Source organism: Penicillium verrucosum, assembly GCF_028828655.1.
Source record: "Penicillium verrucosum strain IBT 35672 chromosome Unknown utg000001l_segment0_segment0, whole genome shotgun sequence".
In the NCBI taxonomy this organism is placed as follows: domain Eukaryota; kingdom Fungi; phylum Ascomycota; class Eurotiomycetes; order Eurotiales; family Aspergillaceae; genus Penicillium; species Penicillium verrucosum.
In genome coordinates, this window is record NW_026643210.1 from 11215047 (window position 1) to 11243041 (window position 27995).

The 27995-nt window shown below is 49.2% G+C and overlaps 12 protein-coding genes across 12 annotated transcripts; 7 read left to right on the forward strand and 5 right to left on the reverse strand.

The window, feature by feature from the left end:
• Window positions 1–45: 45 nt before the first annotated feature.
• N7516_004113 (uncharacterized protein) lies at window positions 46–1766 on the reverse strand (the record flags this gene model as incomplete). Its single annotated transcript, XM_057216833.1, has 7 exons — window positions 46–315; window positions 381–662; window positions 719–1314; window positions 1370–1402; window positions 1460–1538; window positions 1601–1621; window positions 1668–1766. The coding sequence occupies 7 exons, from the start codon at window positions 1764–1766 to the stop codon at window positions 46–48; spliced, it is 1380 nt and encodes a 459-aa protein (XP_057078716.1).
• Window positions 1767–2097: 331 nt separating this feature from the next.
• On the reverse strand, window positions 2098–3549 carry N7516_004114 (putative Golgi transport complex component Cog5; the record flags this gene model as incomplete). The annotated part of the gene is made up of 1 exon (XM_057216834.1): window positions 2098–3549. The coding sequence occupies one exon, from the start codon at window positions 3547–3549 to the stop codon at window positions 2098–2100; it is 1452 nt and encodes a 483-aa protein (XP_057078717.1).
• Window positions 3550–4280: 731 nt separating this feature from the next.
• N7516_004115 (class II aldolase/adducin domain protein) lies at window positions 4281–5461 on the forward strand (the record flags this gene model as incomplete). Its single annotated transcript, XM_057216835.1, has 5 exons — window positions 4281–4554; window positions 4626–4886; window positions 4949–5081; window positions 5157–5325; window positions 5387–5461. 5 exons carry the CDS (start codon window positions 4281–4283, stop codon window positions 5459–5461), a joined length of 912 nt encoding a protein of 303 aa, XP_057078718.1.
• Window positions 5462–6271: 810 nt separating this feature from the next.
• Window positions 6272–6969, reverse strand: N7516_004116 (protein SYS1; the record flags this gene model as incomplete). The annotated part of the gene is made up of 2 exons (XM_057216836.1): window positions 6272–6644; window positions 6725–6969. 2 exons carry the CDS (start codon window positions 6967–6969, stop codon window positions 6272–6274), a joined length of 618 nt encoding a protein of 205 aa, XP_057078719.1.
• A 447-nt stretch (window positions 6970–7416) lies between these two features.
• N7516_004117 (uncharacterized protein) lies at window positions 7417–7973 on the forward strand (the record flags this gene model as incomplete). The annotated part of the gene is given in 3 exon segments (XM_057216837.1): window positions 7417–7539; window positions 7551–7646; window positions 7774–7973. 3 exon segments carry the CDS (start codon window positions 7417–7419, stop codon window positions 7894–7896), a joined length of 342 nt encoding a protein of 113 aa, XP_057078720.1. The 3' UTR covers window positions 7897–7973.
• A 782-nt stretch (window positions 7974–8755) lies between these two features.
• N7516_004118 (putative RNA-binding protein (Nab3)) lies at window positions 8756–11573 on the reverse strand (the record flags this gene model as incomplete). The annotated part of the gene is made up of 5 exons (XM_057216838.1): window positions 8756–9300; window positions 9368–9588; window positions 9673–10151; window positions 10230–10390; window positions 10451–11573. The coding sequence occupies 5 exons, from the start codon at window positions 11571–11573 to the stop codon at window positions 8756–8758; spliced, it is 2529 nt and encodes an 842-aa protein (XP_057078721.1).
• Window positions 11574–12323: 750 nt separating this feature from the next.
• Window positions 12324–12997, forward strand: N7516_004119 (peptidyl-tRNA hydrolase domain protein; the record flags this gene model as incomplete). Its single annotated transcript, XM_057216839.1, has 3 exons — window positions 12324–12523; window positions 12587–12847; window positions 12907–12997. The coding sequence occupies 3 exons, from the start codon at window positions 12324–12326 to the stop codon at window positions 12995–12997; spliced, it is 552 nt and encodes a 183-aa protein (XP_057078722.1).
• A 121-nt stretch (window positions 12998–13118) lies between these two features.
• On the reverse strand, window positions 13119–14360 carry N7516_004120 (snoRNA-binding rRNA-processing protein UTP6; the record flags this gene model as incomplete). The annotated part of the gene is made up of 2 exons (XM_057216840.1): window positions 13119–14216; window positions 14271–14360. The coding sequence occupies 2 exons, from the start codon at window positions 14358–14360 to the stop codon at window positions 13119–13121; spliced, it is 1188 nt and encodes a 395-aa protein (XP_057078723.1).
• Window positions 14361–14650: 290 nt separating this feature from the next.
• On the forward strand, window positions 14651–17969 carry N7516_004121 (uncharacterized protein; the record flags this gene model as incomplete). The annotated part of the gene is made up of 8 exons (XM_057216841.1): window positions 14651–14689; window positions 14752–15298; window positions 15364–15490; window positions 15598–15636; window positions 15693–15777; window positions 15833–15878; window positions 15929–17742; window positions 17811–17969. 8 exons carry the CDS (start codon window positions 14651–14653, stop codon window positions 17967–17969), a joined length of 2856 nt encoding a protein of 951 aa, XP_057078724.1.
• A 2175-nt stretch (window positions 17970–20144) lies between these two features.
• Window positions 20145–22950, forward strand: N7516_004122 (uncharacterized protein; the record flags this gene model as incomplete). The annotated part of the gene is made up of 3 exons (XM_057216842.1): window positions 20145–21552; window positions 21867–22148; window positions 22256–22950. 3 exons carry the CDS (start codon window positions 20145–20147, stop codon window positions 22948–22950), a joined length of 2385 nt encoding a protein of 794 aa, XP_057078725.1.
• A 629-nt stretch (window positions 22951–23579) lies between these two features.
• Window positions 23580–23925, forward strand: N7516_004123 (uncharacterized protein; the record flags this gene model as incomplete). The annotated part of the gene is made up of 2 exons (XM_057216843.1): window positions 23580–23619; window positions 23657–23925. The coding sequence occupies 2 exons, from the start codon at window positions 23580–23582 to the stop codon at window positions 23923–23925; spliced, it is 309 nt and encodes a 102-aa protein (XP_057078726.1).
• A 996-nt stretch (window positions 23926–24921) lies between these two features.
• On the forward strand, window positions 24922–27987 carry N7516_004124 (cleavage polyadenylation factor subunit CFT2; the record flags this gene model as incomplete). The annotated part of the gene is made up of 2 exons (XM_057216844.1): window positions 24922–25070; window positions 25131–27987. The coding sequence occupies 2 exons, from the start codon at window positions 24922–24924 to the stop codon at window positions 27985–27987; spliced, it is 3006 nt and encodes a 1001-aa protein (XP_057078727.1).
• Between the last annotated feature and the right edge of the window lie 8 nt (window positions 27988–27995).

Consider the following 27995-nt stretch of genomic DNA (forward strand, 5'->3'; position numbering starts at 1 on the left):
CGCTCATGTCGATGTATCTAGATTGTCTATCATCGATCAGATTTTCTATGTTTCGTCCAATGTTTCATTGATTTCGAGCTCGTCCCTTGTTTCTCGGTTTGGGATGGTGAGCCAGCCTACGGCGTTGAGAGATGCCAGGGAAAGGCAGAGGGTGGTCCAACCCCCAATCTCCATGGCGATATTCCCCCACGTGGGGCCCACCATACCCGGTACAGTCATGGCGAGGTTCAGCAAAGCACTGAACTGAGCGACTGCTCTGCCAGGCTCTGACTGTCCTTGTTCGGTGGCAAGATCCATAGATTTAGATACGCTTGCCTGGGACAGTTAGACTCCCAGAAAGAAAAGCGAGGGAGCAAGAGCGAAACAAATGGACCACCTACCATTGACGGAATGACGACAAGCAACGTCCCCACGTTCATTACAACGATCATTGTCCCGAAAATGCCTACCTCCACGATGCTGTCCTGTTGGACAAGGGCCATACAGGTCAGCGCAAACGCGGTCGTAGTAAAGCCACTGCAAAAGCTAAGTCTTGTGCCATGTCGGTCCACTAATTTGCCAACTAGAGGACTCGCAATCTGGGGGAAGGATTGCAGAAACCAGACAGGAGACATCTGCGTCTGACTCCATCCAAAGTGTTTCTTCATAAAAGACGGTAGTACCTGCAACGGTCAGCACACCACTGTTAATCAGTCTTCGTTTGAAGTCTTCGTCTCACAGCTTCGAGGCATGCCATGCAAATGCAGGGTATTGTCATGGAGAAAAGCATGGTAATGACCTTGCGTTGTCGGACGAGGAAGAGAAATGTATCAGAATAATCTTTCATGCGATGGCCTAAGCTGCCAAGCAATGGCTTATCCAGTGCACTTTCAATGTCTGCACTGGTTTGAGCCAATTCCTGAGAACTATGACCCACGGTGGTGGCGCACCTTTTATACCGTTTGCTCTCATAGATCGTTAGATAAACGCTGGAAAAGATCAGCACTTCGCTGGTTACCACGATACCGACACCCCCGGCGTACTGATATAACGGGCCGCCAGTTGCCGATCCAAAAAGACAACCGAGTGTCATGGCCAGAGCGATCCAACCCATGGCTGCTCCGTTATCCTGACTTGAAACCTGGACACTGACGAGAAACATACTCGATACCATAATGGCAGCGGATGCTGCGCCATGCAACCCGCGTGCAAGAACTAGCTGACTGATACCAGAGCAGACAAACATAGGGGGTGCAGAGACTGCCATTAGCCCCAGGGAGATGAGAGTTGATTTTCTCATGTTATGGATATCGTCCGCAACAATACTAACGAGAGCTACATTGTATGATTAATTTATATCTGCTTAATCCTGTGGGAAGAAATTACTTACTACCAGAGACTGCTCGCACAAAAGCCCAGAGCCCTAGGATGATCGTCGTCCATTCCTGATCTAGAATAATTCAGTCATTCGAACATTCACCTACAATCATAGAGGAATCCGCACAGTGGCCAGGGTTGACATGGCTTTGAGCCAACAAATCCGGAATGATAGGAATAAGCTGTGCCGCCCGTTAGTAAGTAAGCATGGTGTGTCGGAGGACCCAAGTCTGCTTAGACTCACGGCATAGTTGACGAAGTTCATCTATGATGAGTTAGCTCTGTGATCTGCACATTGGTCGCTGACGTACCGCAAAGAGGTTTAAGCAGGCAACGAAAACGGTCAGCTTCCAGGACCTTGTTGGTACAGGAGTATCAAGCCCGATCAAAGCTGTCTGTTCGTCCACCATAGCCAACAGTATACATCAATTTTATGCCGGAGGTCAGATCAAGTTGGAAGGAGGTTGAATTGGGTAAATTGGAGGGGGCAGTTGCACGTGAACTATGGATGACCTTTCGGGTGAAGCTTGTTAGTAATTTTGGGTATTTTAATTACAATATATTATAACTGTGCATGTACTATACCACCCTAGATCCCTAGATAGATGATGCCATACAATTATATTTCTCATTGGGGTTGTACTTAGTCCTTGCGACTGAACTCATCTATCTCGTACCGAATCTTGAATCCCCTTGTAAAAACTCGGTGGAATGTACATCATGCTTGAAATAGCCAGAGGATTATCGACCCAGAGGACCAATAACCGAGCTCACCATCACAGCAGCTTCTCGTTCCCAGTTTCCAACCACCACCGTGTCAGTGCCAGGTCGGCCTTTCTCAGCCAACAGGCTGGTAGCAGACACCTGCGACGCACGGAGCACACACTCTTTGATCTCGATTCTTAGTCGATCACGGTTGGTTCGCAATGTACGAGAAGAGACACCGCCTCGGCTGACGATTTCCTGGACACGCGGGGCGAGAGACGAGGCGAGGGAGCGCCAATAGTAGGAAGGAAGTGATGATGTGTCTAGAGCCTGGAGAAGAGGCTGTAGGAGATTAGATTTGTGTGGGGCCGCTGGTTGGGATTCGGTGGCGGGTTCGTCGGTTATGGTAGTGGATGCCAAGAGAGGGTGTGGTGGTGGGCGGAGATTTCTGAGAATGTTCTCCAACGCGACTATATCTTGGCATCGTGCGGAGGTGTCGATGAGGGTTCGGTCGATGGTTGGGAGTTGAGTAAGAGCCCGGGCGAGGGAATTTACAGAGGTCATGATCGCTGTGTGCATAAAGCCTTGTAATGTTGACAATAGGAGTTCGGGCTTGTAGTCGGCTGTAGTGATGTCGCCTTTCGGTGGAGGCGAAAGAAGATATAGAGTTGTGGCGGCGGTTGCGAGCCGTGTTCGTGCATCGCGGGCTTGCTTATAGCCAGACGGCACGGATGACTGGCCATTGGCGCTTGCCGAGTTCGAGGACAAAGAGAATCTGTTGATGGCCTGTTGCGCTCTTGACTTGACCATGTTCTCTGCGGGAATGACAAATTCTCCGCGTAGAGTGCGAATGACCTTCACCCGATCCAAACCGTAGCCTTCCTCGCCCTGTGTAGTGGCTGACAGCATTTCTCGCAAATTCAAAATTGTGTACGCTGCTCGTTCCAGGGCACGGAAGCCATCTTTTCCGGTTGACGGTGAGGCTGCTCCATCCGGTCCTGCTGAGGGCGTCGGCCCTGTTGCGCCTCGTCCGGTTATTTCAGAAACCTGGCTCTCCAGCTGTCTGCCCAGGGTTAGGCAGCGCGCAACAGCTCTGGCTAGGCGGACAGTTGCAAGCGAGTTTTCAGCAGCAACGCGGGCTTCGTCGGCTGCTTCCCATTTTTGGATAACCTCCTTTTGGAGGCGCTCGTACCCTTGAGTCACAGAAGCAATCTGTGTCCCTGACTGTTTCAAGATGTTATCGGCAGCAGCAGTGTGGCTTTGGGTGTGTGAAAGCAATGGGAGTGCTGATCTTGTTGTCAATGCATGGATATGTGTGTCAATCTCCTGAAGATCAAAGAGCACCCGTGACAATGGTGTTGACAAATCCAACGGGGTATCTGTTGCATTGTTTGTGCTTGTCACCAATGTATTGGCGAATGAAGATGGGGAGAAGTCTGGGTCTAAGAAGGCCTCATAGTCTATGTATGAGGGATCTCCTTCCGCCATGATGGGTTTAGAGGTGTCCAATGTCTATTTCAATGGAGTCGCATAGAAAAAAAGAGCAATGAAGTAACTGAGGAACACCTTTTGAGCTAGCCAATCAGGGGCATGTGGAGTTCAGAAATAATATGTCTTCAATGCGGCTCTCAATGTTTTGACATCAGACGACTTGGTCATTGGAGGAGAGAGGGATATTGGCCTGGAGATAGGAAGCCCACATGGCTGATAACGGGTCACGTGTTGTTGCTTAGTCATTTTATACATCTTCCAACCTTGGAAGATTACCTACAGAGTAACTAGGCGATGAGGCCTATACTGCATGTGGATGGTAATATAAATCACATAATATAGATGATCAAGACTTACTTTTGTATACCCAGCTCATGAAATAATACATATAATGCGGCCATGCAGATAAATTCTATAGATTTGCAGGTAAAGAGCCAACATCGGACACCTTGACCAATCTTATAATCTTGTCCTTCCGGAGCCAATACGTACATTTACTCCGTACGGCATCGTAGATGATCGATTTCCACTTCAAATTCAAGTTCCAAATGTATTCGAACGCATTGGCTGCCAGCGCCTTCCAACGACAGAGCGGGGTTCCGTCCATAGATAAGAGCTTTCGGAGTTAAGTCCGAGAACCAGACCTCACGAATATAAACTCTCAACATTCAAAGGCTCAATTCCTGAGATAGTACTTTAAACCAAGACAATTCAGACAATTCTCCACCATGTCGACATCTACAACGACAACACAGCAAGAGCAGTCCGTTCGCGTGATCAACGAAGATCAACTACCTCCACTCCCACCAGCGGCAAACGACACATCGTTCCAGGGTCTGGCTCGTGGAGGCCGAAATGGCACTCTGAAACTCCGTGGCATTCCCACATTCTCAGACCTGACCGAGAAGCGTAAGTGGATGAAGGAGCACATGGCTGCTGCATTCCGATACTTTGGCAAACTAGGGTATGGGGAGGGTGTCTCCGGGCACATTTCGATGCGAGGTAAGTGAAACGCTCTCTTTTGAATAAAATATGCGTTATGAGCGAGCAAGTGGTAGTCTGACGACTTGCAGACCCGATCCTCAAAGACCATTTCTGGATGAACCCGTTCGCCAAACATTTCTCGACTATCAAGGCTTCGGATCTCGTTCTGCTGGATGCTGATGGATTCGTCGTCGACGGGGGAGCTCAGCTGCCTGTTAATGAATCCGGGTTCCTGATCCATTCTGAGATCCACAAAGCACGCCCAGATGTTACGGCTGCGGCGCACACCCATGGTATTCATGGAAAGACGTGGAGCTCATTTGGGAAGCCAATTGAGATGCTTACACAAGGTTAGTGGCCTTCTTTTTCTCTTGAGCTGGCATTGGTGTTGGTGCTGACAAATTGGATAAAGACGCGTGCAACTTCTTTGGTAGAGTAGGCGTTTACGAAGATCATGGCGGCGTTGTTCTGTCGGTAGAGGAAGGAAAGGCGATTGCGAAAGCATTGGGCAAGGAAAACATTGCATGCATCTTGCAAAATCATGGGTGAGTCGACTTTCGCGGTTGTTTCTGCTATATGCGTCTAGTTCTATCTGGCTAATTATATTTTACTTTGTACAGCCTACTTACTGTCGGCCGGACTGTTGATGAAGCAGCCATCCTCTACTCTATGCTAGAGAACGCTTGTCAGTCACAGCTTCTTGCTGAAGCAGCAGCAGCCAATGGTCTCCCAAAGAAGATCATCAATGATGATGCAGCCAAGTTCACTGCCGAGGCTGCCCAGAATCCTGTAAGTGAAATGAGTATATATAAACCTAAGTGCTTGAGAATATGTATGCTAACAACCTTAGCACAACTTCTATACTGAGTTCCAGCCCGAGTTTGATTTGCTCGTCGAAGAGACCAACGGAAGGTTCCTTCAGTAAAGCGTCAATAATATATATGCCAGTTTCCAATTCGGTTCAAAGCTCTTCTAAACATGTAGCATATGTATTCTCCAAGCCTAAGACAGGAAGTACCACAACCGAAAGATGAAGTTCAAAATCACTTTTCACTTTGCGAGGTTGCCCGCAAAGGATACGATTCTAAAAGGTAGTAGTGCAATGTAGGCTGGCCATTATCCGTGATCCTATATATGCGCGCCTTTCAGATGGCTATCTAGACGGCTATGAAGCCGGGAAGGCAGCATGGGAAGCCGAGAGCAAATCGCGTACTACAATTTCTGTCCAGGGCTGCTTTGGACGGAGGGCCCTGTAGAAGCTGTGTTGCCATCAGACTTTACTCTAGATAGCACGTGGATACTTTCTTCATAACAGATAGCACAAGTTTCCACTCAGTTGCATTTTACGTTTGATGAGATCGATGCCAATCTTAGGTACAACGAGAGACAATGTCTCCTTTCAAGAAGTAGAGACTATAGACGATTTTTGTTTTCATATAGCTCGTCAGATTGTCTGATCGAGAAAAAGAGTACAAACCTAGCAGGTATTAATGTAAACAGGAATCGAACAAAATGAATATGGAAATCAATTCCTTCAGAACAAACGCCATCTATACAGATGCAACTGCCGCAAGGGTATACAAAATGGAAGAGGTGCATCAAACAGTCCATGGTAGGCTGGGACATAGGAAGGGAAAAAAAGCGGTATAATAGGGCAGCAAAAAGGCGTTCATAGCCCCAACGGGGAACATCAACGATGGGGCAGGGGGCGAAGTGGCGAGCAAGCGCGATCGATTCATACAGCATGCTCGCCGGTGTGCTTCATATCATCCATTTCATATTCTTGCAAGCTGCGTTCTCGACCGCGGCCACGGCCAAAGCTCGACTCCTGCTGGCCATCGCCGGCAGATTCTTGTGACGACGGGCCAGCTTGAGTGCTATCACGGTGTCCACCAAATTTGATAGGCTCGAGTTCCCGTCTTTGGCATACCCACATGCCGAGGAATGTCATCATAGCTGCACTGGCGAATTGAAGCCCCCACCAAAGTAGATTTGACGGGAGGGAGTGAGTGTACAAAGTAGTGGCGATGAGGTGGAGGAAGTGGATCGTCAGAGCGAAATCCGGGACCAGCTTGGAGCGGGATACGAAAACAAGTAGGAACATGACGCTGAATATCCCCGAGAGGAGATTATAGTTAGCCGGCTGATCGGGTTACTGCCCACAAGGTCGAACCAGTGGACAACTCACCTAATAATGCAATTCAACATCCATACCAACCCCAACATCCATCCAATGGTCGTATCACCGCGCAGGGAGTCCCAGCCAAAGACCAGGTCTAGCGAGAACGGTGCGCCATAGACAACGGTTGTGAACAAGATGAGGACCGTGGCGCAGGCATAGTATGCGAGCTGCAGCAAGAGGATCTTGCGGACGATCTTCAGCGGAGGGAGTTCGGTGCGCGACCGCGCTGGTGGACGTCGGCGCGCGGACATCAACTAGATAGACAATCGGGTTTCTTGTCACCCTCGTGAATTCCGTTCAAGGTCGAGGTGTCAAGGTGGTCGGATTGAGCTTGGCGCCCGAGGCGAGGGTACAATGGTGGAGGCGAAGGGAAGGGAACATGCAACGCTATTCGGGACGGCGATCTAAGTAAAATCCAGAAAAAACAAAAGTATCCGCTGCCAGAGGCTTCAAAATTATATGTAAATTCCAGAACGTGGAGGTGCGAAAGTGAAAAAGGGACCGGAGATGGAGATCGCCTGCCTGGGATCAACGGTCTTGGCGGTCACAGGCCCGACCCGCCAACAACTCGACATCTGCCGTCACTGACACCTTTTGGCTGCACAACTTGCTACAAACTACAGGATACTCTCTATTGTATTGAACTCGACGAGCCAATACCTCATCCGCTCCCTCCTCAACATAATCATCTCTCCAAAATGGGCTGGAATCCTTGGTCTTCCGGCGACTCAAACAAGAACGCAGCCTCCGACGGCGGCCGCATTGCCCCAGACCGAACGAGTCCGCGCGCTGCTGGGAGGGTCGCGATTCATTCTTCGCCTGTCTTGACAAGAACGATATTCTAGACGGCATTAAAGATGATAAGAAGGCGCGACAGAAGTGCGCCAAGGAGGTCGCGGAGTTTGAGGCGGCATGTTCACAAAGCTGGGTACGTACGGTTGGATCTATCCTTAATTGTCTGCTCAGAATTGCCGGTTTTTGGTGCTTTCTAGCTTGCTCTACGTTATATCTATTCATTCGCAGATTGCTGACTCAAGATTCTTGACGTCTACTAGGTGAAATACTTCAAGGAAAAGCGTGTGATGGAGTTCAACCGGGACAAGACGATTGAGCGCATTCAAAAGGAGGATGCGGCAAAGGTGAAGGAGTTGAAGGAGAAAGGCTGGAATTCGAAATAAGAAGCTAGGGGGACTTTGTCGGCGGCTTTTGTACAATATGTAGCATATCCTCTCTTATCACGTACCTTGATGATCACTCCATTTCAAAGGTACATTGCTGGAAGCTGCAAGCCTGGGATGGCTTGCTTGCTCAGTCTTACCATGTATGCCTTGTATAACCTAAGCTTTAAGATCGAGGGCTCATCAGTGTTGACTGCAATGCATTGGGTTGCGTAAGACTACGTACTAGTGGATAACTTCTGCCATATTTTGCTAGGATATGAAACAAAACTTTGGAAACGACTACCAGTCTATCGCCGCCTGTAAGGATTACAGGGCCATTATATGAAGTGTGTAAATGCCCGCAAATCTGTTCAAAATACGAAACTGTCTCGAGTTTTCCGAAGCGTGGCCGAGTTGTCAAGGTAAGATTATATGATCTCACCCTCTGGCCGAGGGAATATGTACGTACAACGTGACGCCAAAGGGAGAGATGTTCACAAGCAATAATAACCCAAAATATGTATCTAGAGAACATCCATATTATGTCCAAAGGGGCGAATAAACCAGTAATCACAATGAGCAAGAGTCCAATGGTTGAAACGTAAGGCCAACTCCATCCTAGGTACCGCATTGCCCTAATATCTCCTAATAACTTACTGCACTTGTGACACATGAGGAGCAAAGAGGAAAAGAAAAGAAAAGCAAACGCCTAGTGTTGCGAGAACTGGTTTTTGGCCAGCCAGAAAAAAAAGGAACCGACGCAGAGCACTAAAATCCACCAGGTAGGGATGCAAGAACGCCAAGCTCCGAAAATGAACATTGACAAAATGAACCTTAAGTTCAAATGGGGATGATAGGTAGTAAGAGAGTCGTGAAATCATTGCTTCCATTTAGCCAGGTGCTGCATCAGGTTCTGTACCTGGGGACCGACGGGTCCCTGGCCCTGCTGCGGTTGTCCACCTAGTCCTTTGGCCAGAAGCGAGAGCAGGGTTGGGTCGGTGATGACTGGTGCATTTACAGGCTGGAGATTGAAGGGTGGGTGGGGGAGGGGTGGTTGTTGGGTGGTTTGCATAGGTGGAGGCCGATGCGCGTTGGTCAGGAGACTAGCGAGGTCGGCCGGAGGTGGGTTTGGCGAGGAAAAGGGCGACTGAGTAGCAGACACGGGCTGCGAATGGGGAGGTCGCTGGAGCGCCGATAAGAGGGTTGAAAGGCTAGGACCATCCAATGAACCGATGAGGTTGGCAATATTGGGTGGATTTGAAAGCGCAGGCAAGCCAGGCGGAGGAACCGGCATAGGCTGTGCTGGAGGGACGATGAAACCAGGATTAGGTGCAAATGCGGCCGGGGCCGCTCCTCGCTGCATCGCTTGGGACTGGTGGCTCAGGAGCTCAGCAGACATATTGGGCTCGAGCTCCGGGTAATCTGTGTATAAAGAACAGAGAGGGATTAGCAAGGCATCGACGGAGAAGTGAACGCAGAATACGCTTACCAAGGAAGCGAACATTATCCAATCCAGCGGTTCGATCAAATAGCTGCAGAGGAATCTTCCGAGAGACTTGGTTCGGACGAGCAAGGCGGACGACGGCAAGAACACCTTCAATAAACTGACGATGCACGGCGGCACCAAGAGGGATCCGTGGACCAAGCACCAGGACATCCACTCGCAATCCACGGTTGCGGAAAGCGTTCTCTACATGGAGAACGAAGTTCCTTGACAATGTTAGTGACTGTGCTCAAGCAAATCTCAAGACATTCAACCTACCTGTCCAGTTCCTCCAGCACAAGGATCTGCACCTCTGGTACATCTCGCTGAGCTCGTCGAGGTACAGGTAAATCCGCCTCGCCTTCATAGATGCCGCGTGGTCTTGGGCTGATGCTCCGGTAACGTCGATCTCTGGAATAAGGAGAGCGAGGAGAACGCGGAGAACGTGAGCGCCTTCGCTCGCGGCGATCAAATCTTTCTGGCGTTCTGTCGCGCGACCGATACCCATCTCTGGAACCCCGAAACGGTCGCGGGGAAGGTGATCGTGGAGGGCGATAATCGTCGCGTCTGCTGCGGTGAGAAGGTTCATCCCGGAAATCGCTAAATGGAAGCCGACTAGGTTCATAGGGCTTAGCCCGGTCATATCGATCGACCGGGGCCCGGGCGTTGGTTCGCCCAGGAGCGGCACGGCTGAACTCAGGGGACCGGGAACGACGTGGCGGCGGTGCACGGGAAGTTTCAGGTGCTTGAGCGGGCCGAGTCGATCGCTGAGGCTTTGAAATTTCAAGATCTGGGGACAGTTAGGTCTTTCTTCGCGAGAAAGATTGCTCTATGGCTTCAGGTACTCACGTATCTTCCTGCCTCGCACGATAGCTCCCTGTTCGACGCCAAGAGCCGCATGGCAGGAACTCGCCTCCAGGAACTGTATGAAGCCGTATGCCTGCTTGATCGATATCTGAGCCAGTTTGCCGTACTTATGGAAGATATGGAACATGTCTCGCTTGGTGACTCTTTCGGTGGGGAGATTACCTGCACATGGGAAAATTGTTAGATCGACGAAGAGGAGATATAGGCGGGAACATAACTGACCAACAAACAACCTGGAGCCCATTGGGAACCGATCCCAAAGACCTTCCGTCACATAGATCCGCTCATCGTGCAGAAACTCATCATATTTCTTTTGGACCTCTGGACCCCAGGGCGTATCATCATCAGAAAGCTTGATTGGCCGACCCTGCTTGTCAACACGGCCTTTCTTGGAAGCGACAGAAGTCTCTTGCGAGGAGCCCTGAGATTCGGCACCAGTAGATGGGGTTTGCGGGAACGTGGCAACCGGAGGAAGTATATTGTTGGCGACCGAGGCCCCTCCAGAAGCACTGTTGAATGGTTGGGACTGATCTTGGCGTTGGATATTACTAGGTTGGGTGGAGTAGGCAGGTGATGCAGTAGCAGCAGCATCATGGGCAGACGGCAGTTGGTGATATGTCACCTCGCCATTTGGATTATAATGGGCCTGGATAGAATCGTGGCTTTGGGCTTGAGGGTGGGCAGGGATGCCCTGGGATTTGGGGGATTCGTCAGCAGGTGCTTGGTGGATAGAGGTGTTATCAGCCGAAGGAAAGGCGGGAATGGTTGCACCAGGGTTGGGGTGGGAAAGATTGTCGAGGAGTTGCTGGAAATTGACACCTCCCGCGCTATGTCCCACGCTGTCCTTCTCATCAATTAGGCGATCCGGCATCCTTGACTGCTCCGAGTCATGGGCATGATCTACTTCATTCCCAGTGGCAAAGCCTTGGGATACCGGAGCAGCCGAAGCGGGGTGAGAATAAGTGGAATCGGAATGAAAGAAACCTGAGCTCGGATCGCCGGGGTTTTCGGACACCGACGCTGGGTTGGGAGGGTAGTATGCAGAAGCAATCATTTCATTCTGCATCGCACGATTCGGTTGCAAGCCATGAAAACTATCAGCATCTTGGGTCTTTCTCGGTCCCTCCCCATCTTTTAGCCCTCCATGCGACCATCCATCGTGTGTTTGCGGGACCTGCTTATACACCGAGCGTTCATAGGTGGAGGTATCGTTGAAGATGGGGTCCATTTGGTTCTCTAAGACTGGGATATTGGATGGCTCTGGGATGTGTAAGGGTCGAGGGCTTTCCGGGGTCAGAGTCTTTCCGCGAAAGTGAAGCGCTTCATCTGGGGTACTGGGCGTCATGTAGACTTCGAGAAGGAGGAGGTTTCATCTACGGAGAAAAAAGTCTCGGGGAGGGTCCTAGGAATTTTCGCAATCGCAAGCTAAGGTGGGGCGAGAAAAAGATGGGTCGGAGTTCTCAGACCTCACCCAAGAGGGAAAGGGGAAGAATTGAAAGTAAGAAAAATAGGCGATGAGGAGAAGGGAATAAGGGAATAGGGAATAGGGTGGGGGCGATTCTAGTGAGAAGTGGGAATAAGGGAGAGAAAAGTTTGTCAGGTGAGCAGTTGGAGGCGTTGAGATTCTGAATTTGGGGATGTCCGCTGCAGCATCATATCACGAGGATATGATATTTGTTTTTTTTTTTTTTTTTTTTTAGATTCTGATTTTTTTTTAAGATAAATTCAAGGAGAAAGAAGATATTATCAAGGTAAATTGTGTAAATAGCAATGGTTGATTCTAACCATATAACTACTAGTTATATAACTAGCACAATCACTACAACGTAGAAAATAAATATGCTATCACTATATTATACATCATTCTAACCACTCTAACTATATTTACTCAATTACCTTAATCACTCTAATCACTCTAAATTACTATTCCAATCAAATAGAAAGCTTCCGTTACCTACGCTAAGGGGGGCTAGACCTGGCGAGAAACGGCATGCATTCCAAGGTTTCTTAGAAGATTTAATTAGTCACACTCCACCTCTTCGGTTTTCTTCTCGTATAACTAACTAGTTTACTAGTTATTGTGTATCCGCCTCTCATGTATTGCCAATGGCGTATACAAAGCCTTCGGGCACTACCATTGAGGTTACCCCTGAGAAGATTTGCATCTCAGGCTGACCAAGATGTACAAATAGCCAGGGATTGGCTCAAAACCCTCAATTCCAAGACCATTCCCCGCAACATCTGCGAGGTCTCCTTCAGTCGATCTAGCGGTCCGGGCGGGCAAAATGTGAACAAGTCAGTTTCCCCACTTGAATATCAATAGTATTGAATGTTGGCTAATCCGGAGAGGGAAAATAGGGTCAACTCCAAGGCCACCTTGAAAGTCCCATTGGACGCATTGCTGCCTTTAGTTCCCCGCCTGATACACCATCCACTACGCGCTTCCCGATATGCCGCTGAAAGAACACAATGTCTAGTCATTCAGTCGGACGAGGAGCGGAAACAGTCTAACAATGTGGAATCCTGTTATGACAAGCTCTATCAGCTATTGCAAAGTTCGGCTAAGGAGGCGATCCCCGGGGAAACCTCCCAAGCGCAAAGAAATCGTGTGCAAAAGTTGTATGTTTACTGTTTCCATGGAAGCAATTGAGCAAATCTAACGGGAGAAAAAAAAACAGACAGAAGGCTCAAAATGAGGGTCGGATTAAAAACAAGAAACAGCACAGCGACAAGAAAAGTGGTCGCCGAGGAAGCAAATACGATGATTGATAATGACCATGCAAACCACCTGATAGCATAGGGACAAGTTCGCCAGTGGACCCTGAATTTTGATAATATCCGATCAACGCCTAAGTGCTAAGTACAAATACTTGGGTATGCTATATGTATGCTACTCCTGTGCCGCGCGCTCCGCATTGCGGACGGTAGCCGCAATAACCTTCTGCAATGAAGGATCCAGGCCCTCTGTTGCCTGAACAGGTTGAAGCCAGTGGATCACTTGGCGTGCGAGATCCTTGCCCATGGGATACTCTCTGAGGCGGGCGAGCGAGCTACTAAGCGCCCGCGGGAATTCGGCGGATGTGGGAGGGATTCCAGCGGTCGGGAACTTGGTGTAGCAAATCTGCGTCCGTGGGCTGGAAGGCTTGTTGGCGCGCATCGTCTCAATGACATGTTCCAAAATCTTGCGGAGACAAGGCGCATCCTGGAATTCCCAAGCCATGTCAAAGTACTCCTGACCAAACCGATCATCGTTGTCGAAGTGCTTTGTGGCGGTATCAAAGATGGCGAGCGGGATAGCACCACTCAGAGCGGGCGTGGCGTTCAGGTTTTGCAGTGCAACCTGGTCCACCTCTCCGTCATCTCCTGTGCTTGGGTTGATGTCCTCAGCTGTGAGTGATGGGAGTGCGATCATGTCGGCATCGGTGTCATCGACTTCTGCTTCCTGAATCGGCTTGGGCTTCTGGCTCTCCTCGTCAAGACCGAGAATCCGTTGGCGAGCGACCAGCTTTGCGATGTAAATCAATTCCAGCTTTGCATATTGAATCCAAATAGTCCTCGTGCTCTTGCAGAACCGTAGACCGCGCTGCATGTAACTCCGAGCCTGTGTCATATCTCCGTGGTCATCGAGGACGTGCTTAGCGGCATAAACCCATAAGTCGGCGCTGGTAGGGTGTAGTCGCAGAGCATCGGTGAAAATCATGAGGAGCTTTTTGTGTGCCTTTTGTCTGCGAGCATATTCGATATACTGGACCCAGAGGTTGATATCGCCGTGGAACTTGCGTGTAGCTCGGTCGAGAACGAAGAAGATGCGTCGCTGGCCGTTGAATCCTGCCGACCGAATCCCAAGTCGCTTCACCCGCTTCTTTCGTAGCACATCGAGGTTCATTTCGTATTCAGCATAGCGCACAAAGTCCACCGGTTGCGCACCGCGCGCGTTGAGCTTGTGCTCGAAATCAGATCTTTTTTTGACAATTGACGAAATTTCATCCTGTCATCTTGATCAGCTGTCATTCTGATGGAATAACTCCGCTTTGCGGCTTACCTTGGTGAAAATCTTCTTGCGCTCATATTCCTTAAGCTCAGGTACTGATTTCTCGAGGAAGAATCGAGCCTTATCTGTTGCGGCGGACATGATTGCTGTTCACTGAAGAGGTTAAAAAAAAAAAAAAGTCGACATCCCGCATTGAAAAAACACCGATCAGCCCCAGGGTGCGCTTAACCGCTTTGGGTTAGCGTACAGGGCTCTTAGAAGCACCGAGGGATCCGAATGTTGTTTTCATCCTCCTCAGGGGCCATTTGCTCGTGACATCTTGTTTAAGTCGTTTTGCCTTTCATTCTTTTTCTTGACGCTCTTTTCTTTCTCAATTTTTGAATTATTTTTTATCATATCGGTGCAGAGATTGTCTTTACCTCCGCGCCGCCATGGCTCCCCGATACAAGGACGGAGATGCCGTGGTTACCGTAAGTTCTAAAGCGCCCTCCATTGCGGATCTAGAAACGCCACTGACTTGATATTTTTGTAGATCAACGGCAAATGGGTCGCATGGACTCACACGGTTTTCGCATATGCTGCGTTCTTCAGCGCGTTGATTGTTGGAGTTGCTTTGCACTACCACAAGATCGTTCAAAATGAACATTACGGCTACCCAATCGAATGGTTCCCCTCCGTGTCTGCGACCATCGGTGACCGATATCCCGAACGATCCTTTTTCCAGGTCTTCATTGCGATTACTTCTGGTCCTCGCTTCGCCCTCGTCTTCCTGTGGTACATCCTCACTTCACGTCCGAACTCGACCTTACCCAAGTTGGTTGCCGGCGTGGGCATCTTCCGGACATTGACATGCGGTGGTTGGACTTATGTCACGTCTACCGATGACCATGACTGGCATGACATCTTCATGATCTCGTACTTGGTGGCCACTTTGCCGTGGACCCTGGGTTGCCTTGCGCTCAGCCCTAACAACCGCCGTGCCGTTAAGTACCGCAAAATTATGGCCAGCTTGTTCTTTGGAACATTGGTTCCGTTGATCTACTATTTTATTCAACACAAGGTCCACAAGGTTCCTGGTGGTGAGTACTCGCCCTTGTGAGCATCCAACTGGGGGTTATCGCATGCTAATGAGTTAAACCTTTAGCTTACACCAAATATGCCTTCTTTGAATGGTCCCTAATCCTGTTCGATGTCGGCTTTGATGCTGTCACAGCTCTTGACTTTGAGAGCTTCGAACTGGTGGTAAGGGATGTTAAGGGTGTTAGCAGAGGGTATGTACCGTGGCTTCCAAAATAACACTGCCCGCATCAAATGTATAGTGTCAAAGGCTACATTGGTTTCGAACAAAGAAAACATTGTCTAAGTTTGTCCTCATTAGGCAATTGAAAACGACTGCAGATTCTGTCTTGGAAAAAGAGTGTGTTCAATCCCATAACCAACTACAACCATCCCAGAAATTAACCACGTACGTAGGAAGGACAAGCCCGTGGGCAATACCTTTGGCGAGGGCTTCTTCTGGACTGAGATCATTGATGCTGCCTCGGATGTCTACAATGGGGTAAATTTATACCAGTCGATCATTGGTCTCTTGCGTTACTGACAATGGACTGCAGTTTGTTTTCTGGACCATAGTGACTGCTCTGCCTGTCCTTGTCTGGTGTAAGTGACATCTATTCTCTGGTATTGATGGACATGTCTGATCTTAATAGATTTCCCTCTTTGGCACATGGGTATCTCCGGATACGAGGTTGCCATTGTTTGCTGCACGTCCCCATTGCTCTACGTTATCCCATCCCTGCGATATGCAGCTGTGAAGAATCTTCGCCTTCTTCATCTGCTCTCGCTCGTGGGTCTTCTCGGATACAAGTTCCAGGATCCTGCCAACCGTCTCTTTGTGACTGGGTTCGCTCTTTCTACCACTTGTGCAGCATGGACCGCTAGCTTCTTTTCCGAAAGGGCCAACACTCCTCGCCTCGAAGCTCGTATCATGGCTTGGGGAATTGGGTTGATTATGTCTGTTGTTGCCAAGTTTGCATGCAAGACCAACAACCCACTTTGGCCAATTGTTCACGCCGAGAATGGTGGCTGGAACAAAGTCGGCATCTTCATTGCTCTGTTCGCTGTTTTAAGATCCCAGAGGGGTTCAAACACGAGCGGCGGTGATTACTTGCCAGCAGGTGGCAAGAAGGGCTCGTCCGTTCTTGCTGGTGTTGGATTTGGCGCTCTGATGTTCGCCATCGTGTCGCTTTTGACTGACTCGAGTACCATGATCTCGTGGGTCTGGGACGGATACCCAGTGCGCGGACCGCTTGCAGCTCCTCACGGTGCTCTGACGATCTTCGCAATGGGAGCCGGTCTTGTGTATGGCATCTTCCACCCTAGAATCGCTGGAAGCTGGACTGCCTTCGGTGTCGGCTCTATTGGTGCTGCTCTTCTTACTTGCTACCACCACTGGACTGGATTCTATGGCGCCCTCATTCTTGCGTTCTATATCATGGCCGTTGCTCCGGTTCTGATTGTGTCCAGCGTTCGTCACTCTCCTGCGAGCACTTTCGGTATCGGCTTCATCGTATATGTGGCCCTTTTGCTCTTCCACGTTTGGATTGTTGCCTATGCCTTCGTGCCAGGTGGCCCATTCCTTCGTGAGCACACTGACTGGCTCATGACCACTACAATGGTTTCCATTGGTGCGGGTGTTTTCTCTGCGGCGACCTCGAACTCGACTCGCTCCCGCAAAGCTCACAAGCCCGTCAACCCCAACAGCAGGAAGCAGCGATCGTACTATATCTACGTCCTTGCTGTGCTACAACTGCTCTCCGTGTCCATCGCCTACCTCCGCTTCCCGACCAATGACTACACTCCTCATCACAAGGAGGACAAGGTTGTGACCGCTGGTATCTGGACTGTCCACTTCGGCCTCGATAACAACATGTGGTCATCCGAGCGCCGCATGCGCGACGTCATTGGTGAGCTTGAGCTGGATGTTATTGGTTTCCTCGAATCCGACAACCAGCGTATCATCATGGGCAACAAGGACGTCACCCAGTTCATCGCCGAGGACCTTGGCTACTACACTGACTTCGGCCCCGGTCCCAACAAGCACACCTGGGGCTCCGCCTTGTTGTCCAAGTTCCCCATCGTCAACTCTACGCACCACCTTCTCCCCTCACCTGTCGGTGAGCTGGCACCTGCAATCCATGCCACACTCGACATGTACGGCGAGATGGTTGATGTTGTTGTGTTCCACTCCGGACAGGAAGAGGACCCCGAGGACCGGCGCTTGCAGAGTGAGTATCTGTCAAAGCTGATGGGCGACTCCCCGCGTCCTCTGATCCTGCTGAGTTACCTCGTCACCAAGCCGCTCGAGGGTAATTACAACACCTACGTGAGCGATCGTAGCCAGATGAAGGATATTGATCCTACCGACTGGGATAGATGGTGCGAGTACCTTCTCTTCAAGAAGTTGCACCGCACTGGCTACGCCAGAATCAGTCGTGATACCATCACGGATACGGAGATCCAGGTAAGTAATGTTGTTGTTCTTATTTCTTCTCCCACGCGGGCTTAGTTTCTGACTGTTTCGTGATATAGGTTGGAAAGTTCGTCATTGGCGAGCCCGAACCCGAAAACGAGATGCGTATCCCAGAAGAGATGGTCCCCGTTGGCCGCCGCTTCCCTGCCTTGTTCCGCGGTCAGGGTGTTCGCGGACACCGCTACCACGTATTCGACGAGCCCAGGTACTGGCAATAGGCGGTCTACCTGAATGGGAAACGTGTATACGATTCATTGCGCACATTTTTGCTTGGGTCTACAATATTGTGACATAATTAAAGACCACATAATGCAGACACCCCACTATCCTTGGGGGCTGCCAATATACCTAGAGAAACTCAGTGATGAGAGTATTTTCTGTTGATCGTTTTCTTATTCTACCAGTGTTTACTTCTGACTCATGCTCCTTCTACATACTCGTACGTTACATGAGCCGACAGACCGAAAGTTAATGTATTGCGCCCAACGTGGTGCATATGAGAGGAGGTCCTCTAATTGTGTGTTCCTTTATTCTCCTTTCAAAGAATACCTGGTCATGTGTACATTCTTCCGAATCTTCTTTCTGTAGTACCGGGACAATTTCTTCGTCTCTGCTTTGATAATTTTGCGAACTTGGAAACCCAAAATTATGTGAGAACAAACACTGGATATTGACCGGTGGGGGGTTTGATAGTCTCAGAATGTGGGAATCCGAGCAGCAACCAGATCGATAGGTTCATGAGATACCATCTCCAACACTAGGATGTTTCTCTTTGTGTCATGACGCTGAAAAATTACAAGCCATCCTAAACCCAATGGCCTGGCCTGTACGTGGCGCTTTCATATCTATCTGGATACTGACTTTGGGATACATATCCTTTGTTGTATGCTAACAGGCGTCCGCTAATAATAGCCCAAACCATGTCAAAGACGGGTTGAATCTGGCCCAGTCAATCATATCAATCCCAGTTGGCAGAAGTTACCATGAATTCTTTTTCTTTCTCGTGTCGATCCTGCCCTTCGGCATTTGATATGGTGTTTTTGAGTCCTCAGCACAGAGCAATGACAGCATAGTAGAATGTCTTCCCAAGTACATTCCAACGGCTATGCTGATCATTCGTTCGATCAAATAGTTATCTTTTCATGTCCGCAGGGTTCATCGATCCTGAAAGCTTTTTGTTTGTTCTGGTCGGATTCTGGTGTCTGACCCAAGACAACGGCGAAATATGTTTCGCTTTGTTTTAGAGGCATTTCCATGATATGAAATGAGGGGGCCCATTGCCGAATCTGGACACAGATCAAATTTAATCTCACCTGGCCAGCTTTTGCTTGTCGATGGAAATGGCAATGGCTAGTTTACATCCCCCGTATGGAAGTAATATTGGAAGCCCTAACCTGCCGGCCTCTTTGCAATTCCCCATTCCCCAGGGTGTCTAGTAAGACGTACTAAACATACTACATATGTAGGATACTACTTGGATTTCAAATACAAAAATCCGGACCTCTCCCCTGAAGTAAATATGATGGATGCGGATTCTCGGAATGATCAGGAATACCGGCTCAACCCTCATCATCTGGGCTGAAAAATGAGGTATTCTGTTTCTGAGATGGATTCTCTTTGATGCGATTATTTTTCAAATTGAACACGAATTTTTGGTACTGCATTGCTTTCTGTGGTTCCAGTCCTTGTTCATTGTTTTTCATCCGTTGGAAGCCCGATGATACTCTTGTTTCTTTTTCTTTCAGCTGCCCGGCTTCGGTTTCTTGGATTAATTGGGTGGTCTGTTCTATTGACTTCTTTTTGTTACATTCTCACGAGCTAGCGTTGATCTTCTGTAGTCCCTCCTACCTTTCATTTGAAGTGAACGAATGCTCCCGGCTTGAAAATGGTTGCTAATACTATAAACTCGCTGCATTACACCTATTAGCCACCCTGATTAATTTAGACCAAAGCTACTTCCAATTGTACGAAGTGGAAATTTGGATCAAAATTGACCTGGAACGCTCTTCTCAAAGGGCACTCGGCGCATCTGCAATAAACTGGGCGCAATCAACAAAGAAGAGAGGTCTCGAAAATATATTTTTAGCTCTCTTTGTGTTGGCAAGTAGCTGCAAGTTTCTTCGTCGTCACTTGCTCGTGCTTTGTCTACTGGCTCGAATAGGTGACCCGTCTCTGTCTTCTATTAATATATTAATATAGAGCCAACATGTCCAGATTTATCCTCTACCACGAACACCACGATTTTCTTGACTTGAATACTCTATCGCCAGATCAATCACCATCATTTATAACAGCAACAGCTGATAATAAGTATGACCCCCGTGCTCTCATTTTACAGATTCTCTAGCTAACAACTCAAATCAGATTGGGAGACCATCGAGTAACTCGAAAAGATGGTCGCAACTCGAGGAATGACTGGGGGCACTCGGCCCAAGGTCAAGCCTCTACCGGCTAAGCCTTCTGAGGCCGAAAAAGCCGCCAAAACCGCCAAAGCCGCTAGAATGAAAACTGAGAAGGAGGAAAAGAAAGTTGCGAGGGATGCAGCGAAGCGACTAAAGGATGCGGAGAAGGCCGCAGCAAAGGCCGATAAGGACGCAAGCAAAGCTGCAGCAAAGGCTGCGAAGGTTGCAAAGGTTGCCAATGCCAAAAACAGCACGAAAGGCACAAAACGCACAATTGATGCGAATACCAAAGCTGCCAAAGCTGCCAAAGCTACGAAGGCTACCAAGGCTACCAAAGCTACCAAAGCTACCAAAGCCACCAAGGCTACCAAAGCCACCAAGGCCACCAAGGCCATCAAGACCACCAAGGCCACCAAGGCCACCGAGAAGACAAAGGCCACCAAGGGTGGAGCTAGAGCACCTAACGAGACGGCTTCACCAGATCAATCGGATGAAGATGAGGACGAAGACGAAGAAAGCGAAGAAAACGAAGAAGATCACGATGAAGAACCACGCGCCAAGAGGCGCAGGGTTGAGACTATGCCTTCTCCCGATCTTTCTGTGCGAGTCGGCCCACCCAAAGTAAACCGTCCGGTTATACAAATTGGGAATTGGGATTACATGAGGAAAACCGACATCCCAGAAGGCGTGAAGAGCGAAATTAACAGGCCTCTACCCGATATCTATATTGGAGGCGCTGCACCACATCCTCGTTGGGTGGTCACTCGACTCGAAAGGTTAAAGGTACCTTCAGAACCTAGTGTCATACTTGACTTCGGGGGTTTACAATGGACGTTTGAAGAAGGAGACTTCAAGAAATGGACTGGGTTAGAGTACACGGCTCTTTTCGAATTTGCGTATATGTGTCTCGAACATACGCTCATTGATACGGAGGTCCGAGAGCACATCTATAAGTCCCTAGCCCAGGGCCCCTTGCCCGAGGCTGAGACTGTCGGTTACAATTGGTACCCAGCTCTGCCGCCAGTGCCCTTCACAAGACACTTTGGGACAGGGTCCTCCCAGCAATCCAGTCGAAGACCAAGTGACGCCTTTTACTTCAATAACTTTGATCGTCCAAATATGGCAGTCCGACCACGAAATGATCACATGCCGCAACCGTATCTGCCTCACATGCCTTCCATTGTCTCCAATCACCCGAGATTAGAGGAATGGCCAACTGCCTCGCGCTCGGCAAGTCCAGACCCGGAAAGCGAACGGGGAAGCAACGAAAGTCAGCCAGGCGATTCTAGAAGGTCGTCTGTGACCCGGGAGTCCGACCTGGAACTCAATCCAGAGGGGACTTATTCGGAACCGACAACCCCAGTACCTCTTGAGAATGATGGGAAAAATGCACCAAATGGTGAGTACAAATGTACTTAGTTCGACATGATTTTCTCATTCTGTGCATGTTTATTTCCCTTTCACTATATGCATTCAAAGTGATCAGACGATCTGATATGGGTGGGTGTGCCAATGGACTCTTTGAATGGTGTGCGAGTGTGTCAACTATACTGTGAGACCAAATGAGCTACCTAGAAGCATCCCTACCCGAGGCGTCTGCAACAAGGTTTTTGATTGGTTGCCACGTTTCCGGGGAAGAGGACGAAACCCGTTGATATTACATGTTGCATACTGAAGACCTACTCGGACAATACACTAACCGGTGGGCTCTAGATGCAGTCTCAGAAGATGGTTCAATCTTTGGTGACGCCGATGACGATCAGGTTGAGCCCAACTCAGCCCGAGGCTCTCGAGAGCAATCACCTAGTAGTAGCGTTTTCTCGGGCTCCGGCTCTGACGAGGTCGGCACTTCTTCCCAGACCAGTGAACCTAGAAAGTTCAATGCCGCTGACGATAATAGCGCCCAATCGACGAATAGCCTGTCGCCAGTACCCCATGATGGGCTCTTCGACCCTGAACAGATTGAGAATTATTATGGAAAGAAGCAAAAAAATTGTGAGTCGATCTGTTTGTTTATCTGTCGCCCCAGTCAATGATGCTAATGTTTGGTTCAAGTTGAAAGCTTAGGCGGTGTTGAACGTCACGAAGGGTCAGAAGGAAAGCGCCAAGCACAACTATCACCAAGTCCTCTTCGGGGGCGCTGGGGACATTGGAAGACGCACAGAAAGAATTGGAAATGGGAGAGCTCGAAACGGGAGGGGTTGCAGAGTCAAGTAAACGGATGCGGATGGAATCCCCATCAGCACCATCACCACCTGCGACTCGAATGACGACAGCGACTGAGGCCATGATGAACAAATTTATGTCGTTCGCACGAGTAAGAAAAGAGAAACGGGAGAAAATGCGAGCAACTGCAGCGGAGAAAATATCAGACAAACCGCCGGTGGCACTGTTGAAGAAGACTACAGAAAATCAGGCGGGTGCAAGATCGCAGGCGGATGCACCTAGTCCTGAGATTCCACCTAATCTGCAAGATGGGTTCTTGGAACAGGCCAAGAAGTATGTCAAGGATCCAATTCAGAGGGTCAGACATTTCCCTGACCCTCCTGCTGTTCGTCGAGCCAGAGTGTGGGCAGGGGAGGAATTGGTGGACCATGAGATCAAACCTGACTCTACGCTGCCACCTTGGGCTGAAAGACATCGGCCTTTCAGTCAATGGCAGAATCCGGTACGTGCCTCATGTATTGAAATTTTTGAGAATTACGCTGATCATATTCAATTAGATTGGGAGAACTCCTGCACCTGCGGCACGCACGAAGGTCTCGAGATCGAAAAGACGGAGCAAAGGACAAGGTAGAAGACGGCCCAGACCAGCACCTGCAAAAGAGCAGTCAGTCAGTTCAGCCCGGTGGTCACCGTTTAGATAAGTCTATTGTGTACCTCCATAGTTTCTTAGTGGAGTTTGGGATATCTATGCTTTATTATTTCGATTTGTTGATTTTTTTTTCTCAATACTTTTATTTGGCCTTCATTGTTCTCTAGATGAGCATTCATCGTACTCTTACAGCACTGGTTTGGAGGAAGCATGTATGTTGTTCGCTGTAGTTGTATATTTAAGTCCCGTTGTAGAACATGGCACAAGGCAACGCTTAGTTGCGCGGTGGTCAGATAAATGTTAGTAGCTAAATTAAAAGTCAAGAGATATCCCCAGCTCGTGAGTAAAAAACTACTCAAAAATAGTGAGTGAAGGACTCGATGTATATATATGTACAACAGTCTACCCTATAAAGATTCACCCACCCCTAAACTAACGGCCAACAGATCTGCCAATTTTCTTCCTATTAAATTTAGCGTGTTGTGTTGAACATGTATAAATATGATTCTGAATTATTTCTTCTTCAACTACTCTCTCTACAATATAATTCAAAGTTTGGAGAACCAGGAAGAGAAACGCAGAGACAGACGTCCAACCTTATGTCCTCACCTATGGCCGAACACAACCCAGACACCCCGAAAGATATTAGGGGTACGCGAACATCACCTCAAACGATCACGTTTGCTAGCACTTTCGCCGGAGCAGGAGATGAAGCGAGCACGCTTCCTTGTGTGTCGTCTGGACCATTACGATCTACATTACAGGTTGCAAGTATCAAGAAGTGACAATGCACATTGGATAGATGATTCCGAAAAACGTGCCCTGACTGAAGAACATGCTCGCCGTCAAGTGACCATAGAAGGATTTGGATACGACCGTCCGGAACCAGCCCCCTATGACCAAAAGAAGCGAGAGGCGGATCAAATGATTGAACGAATGTCTAGCCGATGGTTATAGGTTCGTTCAGAATATATCACGCAAGGATCTGGAGCATACAACAATTTCGAATTCATATTCAATTCAGATTCAGTTCAGATTCAGTTCAGATTCAGTTCAGGTAGACGGGATATTAATATAATCAAAAGACAGGTACTTAGTTGCGCCGTAGCACCAGGCCAGTCCAGAATCTCGAAGATCATCTTTGATCAGCCCACAGGCAATCTGTATGTTAAGCATGCTATGTAAATGCCCGACCTACAGTCACATTTCGGGGTTTCAAAGGGGATGGCCAATTATCAGTAAAATTGGATGGTCAGAGGCTCGTTACGTCGAGTTTGGACTGGTGAAGCTGAGCGAAGAGGTAGACTGGTACCTTCACCCGGAAAATTGGCAGTGGTAAACTATCGTAATCAGGTAGAATCAAATTTAGTTCGAATCGCTACAGTCAGTATAAACACTTTCTCTACTATCTCTAACTATGTATTCTGGCTCTCGAGGGTGTAAGAAACTGTCTTATGGAGATAGTATCACGAAGTTTCAGTCACCAACGTCTTGCCATTGTCGCCAAGACACAGCCTTCCATTTTGGAAGATCGCGAGAGTTCGAATGCATTATTGGTAAACAACATAGCATTCCTTGTGGTCCATAATAAAAAGAATCCTCGGCCCTATATAAATAGACCTCATTGGTAGAATTTCCAAGTAGTGTAAGTAATAGGGATGGGTGAAAGATGGAATTGTTTCCACCATGTTCGACCTTTTGGACTTGGACATGTAGCATAGATGGACGTCACGTGCAAACCGAACAAACAGCTCACCCGCCGTCTGATATCTCTCGTCTTTGTTCGCGAAAGTCGGATCAATTTGACAACTCTGGGATAATGGATCAATCTTGGAACTGACTAAATATCTCGAGGCATACAGCTGCATTGATTGTGACCAATCTGTCGCCGCATCGCTGATCTAGAACAATCGCGGCTCCTAGGTTTGCCGTGAGTAACGGCAGACCCTCAGGATGTTCACTTTCACTCCCCTCCTGGGCGCTCAGTCGTCGTCTTCGAGGGCATCGCAGTCTATCCTGGAGCTTGATGGGGGCATCAAGATCCTAGTGGATGTTGGCTGGGATGATAAGTTTAATACCCTTGATTTAGCGGAACTTGAGAAGTGAGCATGCGATCATCGCGTTTCCTCGTTTGAATTCAGATGAGCTAATATTACTATCAGACATATTCCTACACTTTCCCTCATTCTCTTGACACACGCGACGCCCGCCCATATTGGCGCCCTAGTCCATTGCTGCCGAACATTCCCCCTCTTCACGCAAATCCCAATATATGCAACGAATCCTGTTATCGCTTTTGGCCGTACGCTCTTACAAGACCTTTATGCCTCCGCTCCGCTCGCTGCCACTTTTCTACCGAAGGCTTCTGTTTCAGAGCCGGGTGCATCGTCAGCAGGATCTGCGACTATATCGGGCGGAGACGCCGAAGCCGCTGGCAGCACAAGCCGAATACTTCTTCAAACGCCGACAGCAGAAGAAATTTCTCGATACTTCTCTCTCATTCAGCCACTCAAATATTCCCAACCGCACCAACCTCTCCCATCGCCTTTCTCCCCGCCGTTGAATGGGCTTACTCTCACAGCCTACAATGCCGGTCACACCGTCGGTGGAACAATATGGCATATTCAACATGGGTTGGAATCTATTGTTTACGCAATGGATTGGAACCAAGCTCGCGAGAGCGTAGTCGCGGGTGCTGCGTGGTTCGGTGGCTCTGGTGCCAGTGGAACGGAAGTGATTGAACAGTTGCGGAAACCCACGGCCTTGATCTGCAGTACAACGGGAGGCGATAAGCTGGCACTTTCCGGGGGTCGGAAAAAGCGAGACGATCTCCTCCTCGACATGATCCGAAGTAGCCTTGCGAAAGGTGGAACGGTTCTCATCCCTACAGACACAAGTGCGCGAGTTCTTGAATTGGCCTACTCACTAGAACATTCTTGGCGCGATGCCGCAAATGGTGACAAAGAGGATGTTCTTCAAGGAGCTGGGTTGTATCTGGCTGGCAAAAAGGTTACCAACACCATCCGTCTTGCTCGAAGCATGCTGGAATGGATGGACGAGAATATTGTTCGCGAATTTGAAGCGGCAGAAAGCACAGATGCCACGAACGGGCAAAGGGCGGGTGGTCAGGACAAGAGCTCTAACAAGGGCGGTGGGCCATTCAGTTTCAAACATCTCAAGATCATTGAACGCAAGAAGCGACTTGAGAAGCTGCTGGCAGAGCCTGGACCTAAAGTAATCCTCGCATCCGATACATCACTAGACTGGGGCTTCTCAAAGGATGCGCTTCGACAAGTGGCCGAAGGACCCAACAATCTGTTGTTGCTGACGGAGTCGTTCCGCAAGGATATAAAGACTACAGAATCGAAATTATCACAGAGTTCGACAACAATTGGAAGCATGATTTGGGAATGGTACGAGGAGCGAAGAGATGGGGTGGCTCTAGAGAAAGGATCAGACGGCGAACACATCGAACAAGTCCACAGCGGTGGACGAGAATTGTCTTGGACAGATGTGCAGCGAGCCCCTCTCGATACCGGGGAGCAGTTAATATACCAGCAGTATCTCGCGACTAAGCGCCAACTTCAGGATACCTCCCAAACACTTGGCCAAGAAACTCTTGAAACCGCCGCGGATGCCCTCGATGACGGATCGAGCTCAACCTCCTCCGAGGACTCGGATCCCGAGCAGCAGGGTCGCGCGCTGAACTTTTCAGCCTCACTTGCACACGCTACTCGAAGCAAACTTGCCGTTAGCGACGAAGATCTGGGCATCAACATCCTTCTTCGTCGAAAGAACGTTTATGATTATGACGTGCGCGGCAAGAAGGGCCGCGAGCGCATGTTCCCTTACGTGGCGCCGAGAAAGAAGGGAGATGAATATGGGGAATTCATTCGCCCAGAGGAGTATCTCCGAGCTGAAGAACGCGAAGAGATTGATATGCAACAACGGCGCACCGATGCCGAGACCAAACTTGGTCAAAAACGACGATGGGATGATACCGCCGGCCCCCATGGAGGTAAGTTGTCCGGCGGCGCAGCAGGACGGAAGCGTCCTCACATTGATGGCAAGAAGATCGACGATGATGATCTCAGCCTTGCCTCAGATGGTGAAGACGCCGATATAGCTGCGGAGTCTGAAGATGAAGCAGAAGGCCAGTCATTCGAAGGTCCTGCGAAGGTTATTTATCATACGCAAACCATCACTATCAACGCTAGGATTGCCTTCATCGACTTCATGGGCTTGCACGACAAGCGCAGCTTGGAGATGTTAATCCCACTGATCCAACCTCAAAAATTGATCCTGGTTGGTGGCATGAAAGAGGAAACGTCAGCATTGGCAGTCGAATGCCAGAAACTGCTGACAGTCAAGCTCGGCGCCACGGTTTCTGACCCTGCATTTGACTCGGCTGCCATTATCTTCACTCCGGCAAACGGCGAAGTCATTGATGCAAGTGTCGATACAAATGCCTGGATGGTCAAGTTGAGCAATACACTCGTTCGACGCTTGAATTGGCAGCATGTCCGCAGCCTCGGCGTCGTTGCTCTTACGGCACAGTTGCGAGGACCAGAGCCTGTCGACATCGGGGAAATAGAAACATCGGGCAAGAAGGTCAAGCAGCTGAAAGACGAAGCAGCCTCTTCCGCTGTTACTCCAACATTGGAACAAGCAGACACAAAAATAACCGACAAGGTGGAGGTCTATCCTTTGCTCGACACTCTGCCAGCTAGCATGGCTGCAGGAACCAGATCTATGACTCGCCCTCTTCATGTCGGTGACTTGCGATTGGCCGATCTTCGCAAGCTGATGCAATCTGCTGGTCACACTGCCGAGTTCCGAGGCGAGGGAACACTTCTCATTGACAAGTCCGTCGCTGTGCGCAAATCGGGAACGGGCAAGATCGAAGTTGAAGCAACGGCGCAGTCTTCGCTGGCTCGGCCTGGTGGCCGTGGAATAGGGAGTTTCCTTGCTGTCAAAAGGAAAATCTACGAGGGCCTGGCTGTTGTTGCAGGCAGCTAACTAGGGCT